This window comes from Chelonoidis abingdonii, chromosome 4 (genome assembly GCF_003597395.2).
Source record: "Chelonoidis abingdonii isolate Lonesome George chromosome 4, CheloAbing_2.0, whole genome shotgun sequence".
NCBI classification, from domain to species: domain Eukaryota; kingdom Metazoa; phylum Chordata; order Testudines; family Testudinidae; genus Chelonoidis; species Chelonoidis abingdonii.
Window position 1 is genome coordinate 58926368 of NC_133772.1, and position 12625 is coordinate 58938992.

The following is a 12625-nucleotide window of genomic DNA, read 5'->3' on the forward strand; positions in this document are numbered from 1 at the left end:
AGGAATAGCTACCCACAGTGCAACACTCCAGAAATCGACGCTAGCCTTGGACCATGGACGCACACTGCTGAATTAATGTGCTTAGTGTGGCCACGTGCACTCGACTTTATACAATCTGTTTTATAAAACCGGTTTATGTAAAATCGGAATAATCCCATAGTGTAGACGTACCCTGAGTGGAAGGCAAAACTTCAGCTACTCACTTAATGTTTTAGTCTTAGCACTAGCCCACGTCCCCATTCCAGAACTCCTCCACCAAAATGAATGAAAGTATTATGGTCAATATTGTGCACTTATAGGAAAGTGGGTCTAAATTCTGCTTTTGCATATATTTGGGTAAATCTGGAGTAACTGCACTGGTTTCAAAGAAGTTGCCTTCCATTTACACTGGTGTAATTTGGCCCATTTTGAATAAGTACACTGACATATATTTAAGATTCCAATGAAAAAAAAAGCGCAATCCAGAACCACTCCAGCTCAGATTTATCTTATGTTTGCAGTGCTTTAAACCTAAAGTTAAAGTGCAGTATGAGTTTTTAACTGTAAAAAGATGAAATGGTTTCATAGTGAACTCTCTTTCTGTTCATCCATGTCTAAAGCTTTATCTTGCATTACGGTCAGCCTTTATGTTCTTCTTGTTAGTACTGAAATGGAAATGATAGTGAAAAACTGAGCAAGGAAAGGGCAAAGGGCAGGTGCAGTTTGATCTTCAACTCCTTTCTGTTTTGTTTTTGTCATATGGAAAATATTGTTTGAGTGTTCCTCAAACCTGGAAGCTTTAGCTCTAACCTGGGATGCCCCCAATGAGCCCTGGGAAAGAAGAAATCACAAACAAGCTTTTTGCTAAGCAGTTTAGAGCAGTGTTTCTCAAACTGGGATCTGTGGATGCCTGGGGGTCCATGAGGGCACTCCAGGGCTCTGCTGGCCACGCTGATCAACTCCTTCCCCTCCCTCTCTTAACTCCTCCTGCACACCAGGGAACAGCTGTTCAGCAATGTGCAGGAGGTGCTGGGAGGGAGGAGGAGGAGCAGGAAGAGGTGGGGCAGAGGTAGGGCCTTCAGGGAAGGGGAGGAGCGGGGGCAGGGCCTCAGGCTGAGTGAGGGACTTAGGGGGTCTGTGAAAATTTTTAAATCAAAATAGAGGTCCTTGAGTTGCTAAAATTTGAGAACCGCTGGTTTACAGAATCCACTGAGTGTTTAGTGTTGAACACCCAGTACACTTTTCCTAATCGGCTGCTTGTTCTGATGCTTATTGAAGTCAATATGTATCTCCACTGACTTCAGTGGGCATTTAATTAGGCCCCTGCTGAAGCCCAAGAAAAATGGAAGAGAGAGAAATTCTGGATCCTCTCCAAATCTCACTCCCCTTCCTTCTACACTCAATTTCAACACACTGTTTTGTGTTGGTTTGCTGAATTGGCTGACCCCCATGTGTGCTTGATTGATGTTTTCCTTATTCTAATCAAAAATAGTTTTTAATTAATTTTTTTTAAATGGCTTTAATCTACAAACTGGCTTCTAATGGTTAAATTGCATAACAATTCTGTCCAAACAAATCTGAATGCAAATGAGCAACTCTGGCTCCAGCAGAAGAAGGTTGTTGATAAGGTAGTCTGAAAAAGGCATCAGAGTTCTCAGGCAAGTAGATCAGTTTGTAAAACAAAAATAAAGGTCCTTTTGTTTTCAAAGTGGATGCCTTCAAGCCTGTTACACTGTTCTATTCAAATGTCTAATTAAAAATCTTCTGCATTTATATTGCAATTAGGAGACAATCATCCTGTCACTGCATTCTGTTCCACTGACATTCAGTCTCTTAAATCTGTTAAATGGCTGAATCTCTTGAAAGTAAGTGGTTTCCTAGAAGTAGGCATTTCTGCAGAAGTTCTTGTGGTCAAAGTATAAGGAACCATTTTAAACACTTGTGGCAAATGTAATAATTTACATAAATAAATTAAACTGAACAGATATGGAATAGCTTATGCCGAGGTTTAAGAGTCAGCAAACTCCTTTGGGTACCTGCCACTGGAAGTTATAAAGGTTTTTATACAGATATTAAATGTGGTGAAAATTCTGATCTTTGCTACACCACTGTAAATCTTCATTAATATTAACAAATATCAGAGGGTAGCCATGTTAGTCTGTATCTACAAAAACAACAAGGAGTCCGGTGGTACCTTAAAGACTAACAGATTTATTTGAGTATAAGCTTTCATGCATCTGAAGAAGTGGGTTTTTACCCATGAAAACTTATGCCCAAATAAATCTGTTAGCCTTTAAGGTACCACCAGACTCCTCATTGTTAATATAAACAAAGTTACACAACATTTGCAAAAGTTTTACTGAGATCAGAATGTGACTCATCCTAGAATGAGTCACATTTATGTTTTAAGCCCAAATCATAAGTTCATAATACAAAAATGATAGCAAAGTATTAACTCTGTAATTTTTAAAAAGAGTAAGGATAAGCTACAAAGATAAATATTTTCAAGTAGAAATTGCTATGTCTCCTTAAATCATAGACCATTTCTAACTGTCCTAACACTGTAATTGCAATCAAATGTACTCTGTAAAGGGGTCAATTCACTTTCGTAGATCACATGCAACATAAACATAATGTTTTAGTATATGCCTCCTCTGTGCCTCAGAATATACAGCACTCATTCTAGATTCAAATGTGGCTAACAGAAACCTATTTCTCTGCTATTATTGTGAACCAACATCACAAACGCTGAATCTTGAAATTCAGGTGTTTGAGAACTTCATACATTTTTAAAAAATCCACTCCACTTCATTTCAAATTCCATATTTCTTTAACGCCTTCATTTTGGGTCTTTGTTATACACCTCACCCTTCCAAAGCAGAAAAAAACAAGTTCCATGCAGTTTACTGTGTGTAGAACTTTCATATGAAGTATTTAAAAACCAGTATTATCCTGCTCTGCATACATATTAAAGGGCTCCATTCTGGCATTGTAAAAGGGCCTTATAGTGGGTGTAAATGTAATGTATGTATTTTGTGCCCTTCTAGCATGCCAGAGTGGTATAAAAAGGCCTTAGTGTAAATGAGAATCAGGCCTTGAAAATCCTATGTCAGTAAGATTGTTAGCCCTTCTGTGCTGGTCACAATTTTAAGTCACCCCGCTATTACACAGTGTGCTGTATTCCAATTGATTTCCACTCTCCTCTCCTGAAATGGCTGCATTTCTGTTATGTTTGTATGCTTAGATGCGTTGTCAAGCTCTTTGTGATGAAAGGTGCTGTATGACTGTGAGACATTATTATTATTTATTTTATTTTTAAGGCCAGCATATCACCGTTGGTCCCAGGCAGGCTGAGTTCTAGGGTTCTGAATAGAGATGCACAAAACACATAGGAAGAGCTGAGATAATTTTTGTGTGAGGCTCTCAAGGATTTCATAGACTTGGGTGAGGGAGGTGTTTGCATGTGAAATACTGCTTTTCATGGTGCTTAAGGGAAGTGAAGGAATAGACATTTTGGAGGAGAAATGTGCTTTATTCCAGGATTGAATGTTGCCAATTCTTTCACACACTTATACCAGATCAAAATTTGCCAGTCTTTAATGTTTTGGGTTTAATTTTTTCCCCTTCAAATACAGTTAACAGCAATTTGTAAATCTTTTGCTTTGTGTAAATTACCTCTTTGTGAAAACTATAGAAGGGGTTGGAATATGGTCTTCGAGGGAAAAGACACATTGCTGTTTTTATTGTCAAATAATAGAATAATGTCAAATGTTGGAATAAATGTTCATGCAACTTGGGTTCAGTTTTTGTAATTTTAATCTATTTTTACCCCTTTTTAGAACAAACTGATTCAAGATCAAATTTAACTAAGGCAAATGAATTGTGCTAGACCCTCAGCTGGTGTAAATCTGCATAGCTCCATTGACTTCAAGCTATATTAATTTGAATCAGCTGAGAATCTGGCCCAGTAACTTTAAAAAAATATGTGAGAAGAAGCCCTAGCCTTTTAGTATAGCACATTTTATAAATGAAGAGACTCATTAAACATGAAGCTGACGTGTTCAAATTCAAGAATACCTTTCTAATGAAATCTTTGCCCTCTTAAGGTGAGAAACCATACCAATGCGACTTTAAGGACTGTGAGCGAAGGTTCTCTCGTTCAGACCAACTCAAACGACACCAAAGACGACACACAGGTTTGTTGGCTGTAGCTGTCTCCTCTCTAACATTCGTCTTAGCAGAAAGATTCATCCTTAGTTGGACTCCAGGGTGGTGATTTTTTACTAGTATTTCAGAATCACAGATTTATGCCTCAATAATTGAGCTTTTGGATTCTGCAAACTTGTAACAAAACTCTCAGAATGAAACATTCTGCTCTCTGGAGTGACCTTCATGGGGTGGGAAATATTATCTCTTTTGAACAAGGAATGATTAAACAAAATAAAACCATCTCCTAGTAATCTGACAAAAGTAATAATTTAAAAGCAATTAATGCAGTTAATACTGCAGTGATGCTTATGATTTAAATATGTAAGGGAAAAACCTGCACTCACCCATGTGTGAGGCTCAAAAGGCAATGGAACTAACGTGTTTGCTGTGCAGAAAGGAGGAGGAGATGATGAAGCGTACACCACACCCACTGCATTCAACAGAGCACTGCTCTGCATCCGGATCCCAATCCCACACTTAGGCATGTGCTTAACTTCGAACATATGCTTAAATCTTATTGACTTTAAGCATTTGGCTACACTGGCCAAAAACTCTGCACAGGAAGCACTCCTTGACTACAGGGTGGAGAATGTTGTAGCAATTATGAATGGCTCCATGGCCTGACTCTGGATTGCAGATTATTACAAGGTTCCTTATGCAAAGTCTGTTTGTTCAGTTTTTATCCTAAGGAAGACTGTTTGGCCCTTAAGAGCTAATAGGAGAAATATGATGGACTTCAGCTGTGTGAAACTTTCCATAATGAAACCTGAAATGAGAGGAATCTTTCATAAAAACGAGCAGTTCATGTAAACTTGCTTTGGGTCTTGCAAACCTTTAATCAGAATGCTCAGTAGTGGCTCTTTTAGGGTGAGGAGGGATGTTTCTGAGACTGTTATATGGCTTCACTTAATTTTTTCCCCTAATATATGTACATTTTTGACAATCCCATGGTAGGTCTTCTGGGTTGAACAAATCCTTAAGAACCCATGTACGATATACATTGTTTAATAAAACTTGTCAGGTAGATTTTTTTTCAATCTGGTTTACCAAATTGAATCCAAACACACAAAGCTTGAGGTGGAATGCCAGAGGTACCAAACCACAGGAACCAACAAATTAATAACTTTCCAGAGCTTTTCTTGATCATGACTTTTCATATTTTGAATCCTATGATTAGTGCTTGCTTAGACTGGCTGCAGCTGGGACGCTTTATACCTGAAAGTGTTAACTAGTCTGTAGGAGAAAGATAGGGTAGTGAAAGGGTAAGTTGTGCAGAAGCCTGATTAATGATCTTTGAGACTTGTAGGCGAGCAGCTGGGGAGGAGTAGTTACAGGAACTATTAAAAAAAAAAATTCAAGTACTTTGATGATTCAGAAATAATTGATCTCCCTGATCCTTCCCAAAAGTTGTTGGAATACAGGAATAAATTTGTTTTATCTGTTTAGGAGTGAAACCCTTCCAGTGTAAAACCTGTCAGAGAAAGTTTTCCAGATCTGATCATCTGAAGACTCATACCAGGACTCATACAGGTAAAACAAGTGCGTAAACTTTTCTTCACATTTATATTTCATTATTTATTTAAACTAAATAAGTTTTACTGTGATTTAAATGTTTAGCAGGAGTCTTTGAACCCAGGCTACATTTTTCAAAAGTGCCCAAGTGACTTAGGAGCCTGAGTCCCATTTACTTTCAGTGCGACTTGGCTCCTAGATGCCCAAATCACTTTTCAAAATAGAACTTGGGCTCCTGTGTTACTTAGGTGCTTTGGAAAATGTTACTCCTGGGTACTTCATACTTTTAGGACATATCAGTTCGGCACAATGTATTTTGTCAGCTTTTGTGAAATGGCTTTAGTGATCTCAGCCCACAAACATCCACTGTGCATAAACTATCATCCCCACAACTGCCCACAAAGAGGCCATTTAGTGCTAGCCTCAGCAGAGAGGCTGTGGAGTTAAAGGATCCTCTAATCTCTACTCATGGCCCCCTAGGTCAGGGCTAAGGCCTAATGTAAGGTATCTTGGAGAAGCTGGCATCACTGTAATCTCTCCTGAGGATAAAGACAGCAGCTTTCACCAACACTAAAGAGCCACACGCACAAAACCTAAAATAAAAACATGCCAAAATGTCCAAGGAACATCTGAGGAAACATAACAATGAAATTACAATAGATCCTTTTCATAGCATTTTAACTTGAACCTCATGTTCTGGGAGTAATTTTAGAATTATCTTTGCACCGTTCTTAGCTGAACAATTTGATCTACTAACTTATTATATGAAAATCAGGATGTCTTGCCAATAAACAACTGCCTTTCTAGAGTTCAATATTATTAGATACCTTAGTGCTATTCATAATGGTCTCAAGCTTTGAAATATGCCTTGTAGAAAGTCCTACTCTCCCAACTAAGATAAGGACTTTTTCTCTTCACTTCCCTCCCACAACATTTTCATATTTAAGATTTAAAAAAATAATTTACAAAAATCAGAACTATTCACCTGTAGAATACTGGCACTTTCCAGGCTGCATCCAAAAGAAAGCTGAAGACAATGTGCTGTGTCTTTCGTTGTCTACACTTTTATTGTCTGCAAATGGTAGAGGGCACAGTTTTAACCTCTGGTGTATGCCTGCTGATACAGTGTGAATTTGGCCTGAAATTGGGTGCATCTTCTCTAGGAAAAAAGGTGTATTCATAGTTAGCATGACTTAAAATGAGGTAAATTCCTAGTGAAGACAAGGCAGTGTGTAGTTTTCACACGAATTAGTAGATTGCATTAAAGGCCATGGGAGAGTGTAGGTTTTACCTCAACCTGTCAACATATGAAAACTACAAACTGCCTATTTTCACTAGGTTTTTACCTCATGTTAGCTAACTCAAGTTAAGAAAACACCTTTTTTTTCCCCTAGTGAAGATGAGGCCACAAGCTCTGTTCTGTGCCTGAGAGGACTAAGAGTCACATGACTCAAGCAAATACTATAGCCTGTGGCCCTACCATCTTATAACCACAATGTGAGCTGGACCTGTGTCTTCACTGCCAAAACAGATGGGTTTTTACAGCAAGATAAATAACTCAAGATGTCTCCCCAGGGATCTACATCAACAGAGCTACGGTGCACAGGTAGTTTATTCCTTCCATGTAGCTAGCTGAAGTCAGTATTATAGCACCATTCTTGGAGCTGACCTTAACTAGCTACATCAAGGCAGAAATTACAGTGCCTTGTCTCTCCAGGGATTTTATGGTGAGGTAGCTAAATTGAGTTAGCCATCTGACTCTAAAAAGCACAATTGTTTTGGCAGGGAAGACAGCCTGTAATACATGCACAGATGAGTGAGGAAGCGCCACCTTACTTCCTGTATTTCCCCAGATGACTGCTAGTCCTCCTCCTGAGCAGACAGGCAGGAGTGGGCAGAGCTTTGACTGTCTCCCCAGGGTGCAGAATAGTGCAGCTGATCCAGCATTGAAAGGGAAAATAATCTGCACCCAGTATAGGGCTGAAGCAATGGGAGAAGCAGATTTGTTTCTGAGGCAGCACAATTACATGCTGCTTTTATGCAGGGTTTGTGGCAAAGCTACAATCTAGTCCATAATGATTAATTCACATCAATGAGGCTGATTTGGCCAGTGCTGCTGAGAACTGATGGAGTGACTCTCACTTATATACGTTTATGATTTTATTAGTAATTCTGACAAGTTCATCTCTGTTTAAACCATTTGATACCTTTTTGTAATAATAGGAGGTTGTCAAAATATTTGTTAAGCTAATTAGACTTCAAAACCCCTTTATGTATATATTTCACTGCTTTTTTGAGGAAAAAAAGCAAAAAACAAAAACACAAACCTACACAAACAAAACTTCACCACAATCCAAATTTCCCTGAGTGTGAATCTGGAAGTTTTGAAATGATCTGCACAAAAAGTGAGCCACGGAGGCAGGTGGGGTAGTGGTAGTTAGGAAAGCTCATGCCAACCTCAAAATATATTGAATTGGAGAATGCTGGACCTCTAGCCAGCCAAGCACAGATGACTTCAGGCTCCAGAAACAGACCTGTACGTACTTAGAAAGACAAACAAACAAATAGAAAATCCAAGTTTATGCTACTAATGACACAAATCTAGAAGAATAAAATTTCCAATTCGTTCTGACCTATGCCCTGCTCTGAGCTGCTGAGGACATTCCTCCAGCATTCCTGCGCTGTCAGAAATGTGACTTGCTACTGCATTTGCATGCTGTGGTAAACTGAAGAATTGCTAAAAGTGCAGAAAGGATATTTTTCTATGTGGGGTCTGTTTGGTTTTTTGATTATTGATTTACTTAGGGGAGTGCTAGGAAAATATGGAGCATTCTGGGCCTCCAATAATTTCCCATTCTTTCTTCTCAGTGGGCTATGTGAAGTCTGCTTGGCTTGGAGAGCAGTGAGGAGCTTTTTGAACCTGTTCGCTAAGCATGAGGCTAAGCTCCATAGACCTCTTCTTACCCAGCTCATTAGGTTTTCACTGAGATGGCTTGATAGAGCCTATTGAAGTCACTGGAAATAACTGATGGCTTGACAGAGCCTACTGAAGTCACTGGAAATGAGTGACTTCCATGGGCATTGGATCAGGCTTTAAAGAATAACCACTGGTGTGCCAGGCCCATGTGCTTCCTTCAGGAATGTGCTGTTGCAAATGTTCAGCTTAATCTTAAAAGGGCATCTTTAAAATGTGGGTCGAGTGAGAAATGCCCTCATTTAGGGCCTGGTCGTGCAAAGCACTGAGCACTGAAGTGAAGGGGAGTTGAGAGCATTTAGTACCTTATAGATCTGGGCCCATAGTTAGTTTCCTGTTGAAAGGAGTTATAAAGAAACAGAATAAATGGTAAATGTTTCAATCCATCTCTATGCCAGTTAAACAATGGGGTGTTCTTGTTAACAGGTGAAAAACCATTCAGCTGTAGATGGCCCAGCTGTCAAAAAAAATTTGCCAGATCTGATGAATTAGTCCGTCATCACAACATGCACCAGAGGAACATGACTAAACTTCAGTTGGCCCTTTAGACAATTCAAACAAATGAATAAACCAGATGGGACAATATGAACTACTGCAAAATTTTCCATCATCCTTGACCACCTCTTTAGGAAAGCTACGGCTGTCTTCGCTACCCAGTTGAGACAAGTTAACTAAACCGTAGGATTCTGTTCAGTTTTGTCATCCATTTGGACTTTAAAAAAAAAAAAAATCTCATTCAATATTAAGTGGGTTTTTTTGTAACGTTGTTATGGAATTACAAAGACTGTTACAGTTAAAATATTACTATGAACTATAGTTACTTTTGATGGGTTTTTCTCTAAAAAGCTTTCAATTTTTATTTCTGCTTGAACTTTTCCAGGTGCAAATTCATTGTACCTCATTCAGTCAAACCATGCGTAGGGCATGTGTGCATGTCTGCTAAGATAAGCTCTGTGCTTACTGCATATGTGCATATGGTTAAGTTTCCAATTTCTAATACAACCACACATTCCAAAAAAACACCTGAGACATTTATGGTAAGCTTTGTACTTCTACTGCCTAAAGGCAATTTTTAAAAATGTAAGGTCTGATTTGAATTTCAAAAATCAACTTTAACCCCCCCCCCTCACAGTTTCTGGAGCAGCTAAAGTTAGATGAAGCAGTACCACTTTGTGCAGAAAATGAGAATCTTACAATTAAGTTAACTTGCTTTTAACATTATAGCATTGATCCCCCAAAACTGTATTTTCTCTGTTTAAATCTTTTTTTTTTTTTTGTTCTGGTTTAAATTTATTCCATCATGAGATGCACAGATCTTCTTCTTACCCCAAGCGGATTCCAGTCATTGTAGACATTTGGGATTTGTTTACAATGTAAACCACACTGGTTATGTGGTTAGCAAGCTGTATAAACTTAAAACTGAACTTAAATGGGGCTGGTCCAGGATCTCCATTAACAGATTACTCCTAAGATAAGTAACTTAAAAAGACTCTTCGTCAAGTATATGTGAAAAGAGACATTAGTGTGAGGAAATATATTGTTTCAGGGTTTTGGGAGGAGGGGTTTATTATTTCCTATTAATTGCTTGAAATTGTGTGTGTGTGTGTATATATACATATCTGATAATGTATTGCTCTTAGACAATTAAAATTAGGAAGTGTATAAATATTAGATGCATCACTGTTCTGATGTTGTTGCTGTTACAAATTATCAATAACACTAAGAATGTAACCTGCATTTTTCACCAAGCTTTCAATTAAAGCCCCTTCAAAGAGAAAAAAAAAATGAGTCCAACAGCTGTCTTGTTTCATGGCTGGTATTAGATTTCACATGCCATGTCCAGTAGTTTCCATTTTTCGTATATAAAGGTACCACCAGCATTGATGACCACTAGTTAACCTGTCCAGGTCTTGACCACAATTTATCCATCTCACTGGGGAATTGTACTGGAAACAGAAAACAGTATCAGGTTTCATATGTTATAAAACAGTTGCTTCAATCTTTATTTTTTTTCTGTGTACAATAGTTTGTCTTTTAGTGGGTTAGACCAACACAATATGAGTGAAAACACTACAGCTTAGAAAAAATCTTTGAAACAGAAAATATTGCCTTCTATAGAATCACATGTAGTAGTTTGCATGAATACCTTTTTAGCTTAGAAGGTCATAGGCTGGATACCAAGTAAGACTTAAATTACAACTGTGGTGCACTAAATCAGTTGAGCAGGTTGAAAAAAACCACTCATTCTTTTCTAGAAGGTGGAGTGTGAAAACGAGGACAAAAATAATGGTTACTTTGTCATCTGGCATGATTTTTATTTTGTAAATAAATACAACCTGATTTGGTGCCATCAGGCTCAGATTTTGACCTTGTAAAATTATTGTATCCTACTTCCCTTTACATTAACTATTTTTTTAATCTTTCCAAGATTTTTTTTTTCTCTCTTTAATCCAACACAATGGCACTCTAGCTATGTTAGGTTAAGCTTTTGGCAGCTGCTTCCTCAAGAGAACTTAAGTTAATTCTTTAAGTTCTCTTTTTCACATGGATATTGCATCATTGTTCAGGGCTGCCTGGCAGGGGCAAGTGGGGTAATTTGCCCCTGGCCTAGCAGCGGTCCAGGTCTTCGGCTGGCATTTCGGAAGCAGGGGGGCCTTCAGTAGCTCCAGGCCTTCAGCAGCACTAAAGGGCCCACTGCCGCCAAAATGCTCCCAAAGACCTGGACCGCTGCCAGGTGAGTACAAGTGCCATAGCTCCCCTGCTTTGCCCCAGGCCCCCTGAATCCTCTGGGTGGCCCTGTCATTGTTAATTACTGTTAGGGTACTGTGACTAGTTTATATCAGTCAGTTTTTATCTTTTGCTGCCAAAAGACCACATCTCTCTGGAGAAACCCATAACATGTGTGGCAAACATCAAATATTTGGAGCGAATGGTGAGTGTAAAACTATGCAGTATTAAATAAATAAAACAGCCCCGCCTTGTCCTCTGGCAACATTAAGCATTAGAAAGAATGTTCTCTGATTTACCCAATAGTGTTCTCTGAGTACAAAACAGGTTGTTTTTTGGTCTGCACCCAAAAGAGAGATCTGCCAGATGTGTTTATGCTATAAACAAAACAAAAAATCCAACCTCAAGATATGCCTGCATTAGTCAAACATAAATAAAACTATATCCCTGAAATGTAACCAAAACTACAGTACAACATGGCCCAGACTTTCAGTGTCCAGAAAAGAGGTGTGTTCACAGCTTTCCTCCTGTAGTGAATTGCAGGGCAAATAATAATAGAAGGATACACAACTGCATAAGCAAAAAATGAAGGCTGGGTTGATGGGGGGCTGCGTATCTGTTCCTTTGTGTTTTGACTGTAGCCACTTTTTCTGTGAAAGTGCCCCTTGGTACAGTAACCTATGACATTCACCATATCCACAACATTCAGACTGCAATGAGAATAGTGTTTAAATTTTGCACTGTTTTTTATTTCTAGTCTTCTTACAGTCTTTGTCAAAAGAGGACTTTTATGTCCTTTCCTCTTATCACATTCTTGTTCTAAAGATTATATCAGATATGTACTCTTTTATTGAGGTGCTTTACTAATTGAATTGTACAAATGTAGTCCACAAACACTACTTCTTAAAGCATGCTGTGCTTCCTCTTGACCCACACAGAAACTGTTCAGTGGTAAATTTCTGTGGGTCAGCCCTCTATAGGAAAGATGGGCAGCAGGGAGGCTGTAGTCTATATTTTAGGCATGTAATATGTGGCCTGAGGTCTCTGGAAAACTTGTCAGTGCAACAATTGAAAAAATCTTGTATGTGTCTGCCTTGTGTTCTTAAACTGAAAAGAGGGAGTTGTATTATTTTGACCATTTTCTATGTATTTTACTGTACTTAGTTTAGCATTCCTGCTATGTAGCTTCAGTAACTCTTGGAAGAAAAAGTAGCCATCCACCAT

The 12625-nt window shown here is 38.6% G+C and overlaps 1 protein-coding gene across 5 annotated transcripts in view; it reads left to right on the plus strand.

Moving 5' to 3' along the window:
* Window positions 1–10430, plus strand: part of WT1 (WT1 transcription factor) — a 52105-nt gene extending 41675 nt beyond the window's left edge. For 2 of the 5 annotated variants that reach the window (XM_032799563.2, XM_032799565.2), the window contains 3 exons: window positions 4086–4175; window positions 5635–5727; window positions 9101–10430. In XM_032799563.2, coding sequence (XP_032655454.1) covers window positions 4086–4175; window positions 5635–5727; window positions 9101–9222 — 305 coding nt within the window. In that variant the 3' untranslated portion in view covers window positions 9223–10430. The remainder of the gene's footprint in view (window positions 1–4085; window positions 4176–5634; window positions 5728–9100) is intronic. The other 3 variants (XM_032799564.2, XM_075064596.1, XM_075064595.1) reach the window with 3 other exon arrangements.
* Window positions 10431–12625: the final 2195 nt, after the last annotated feature.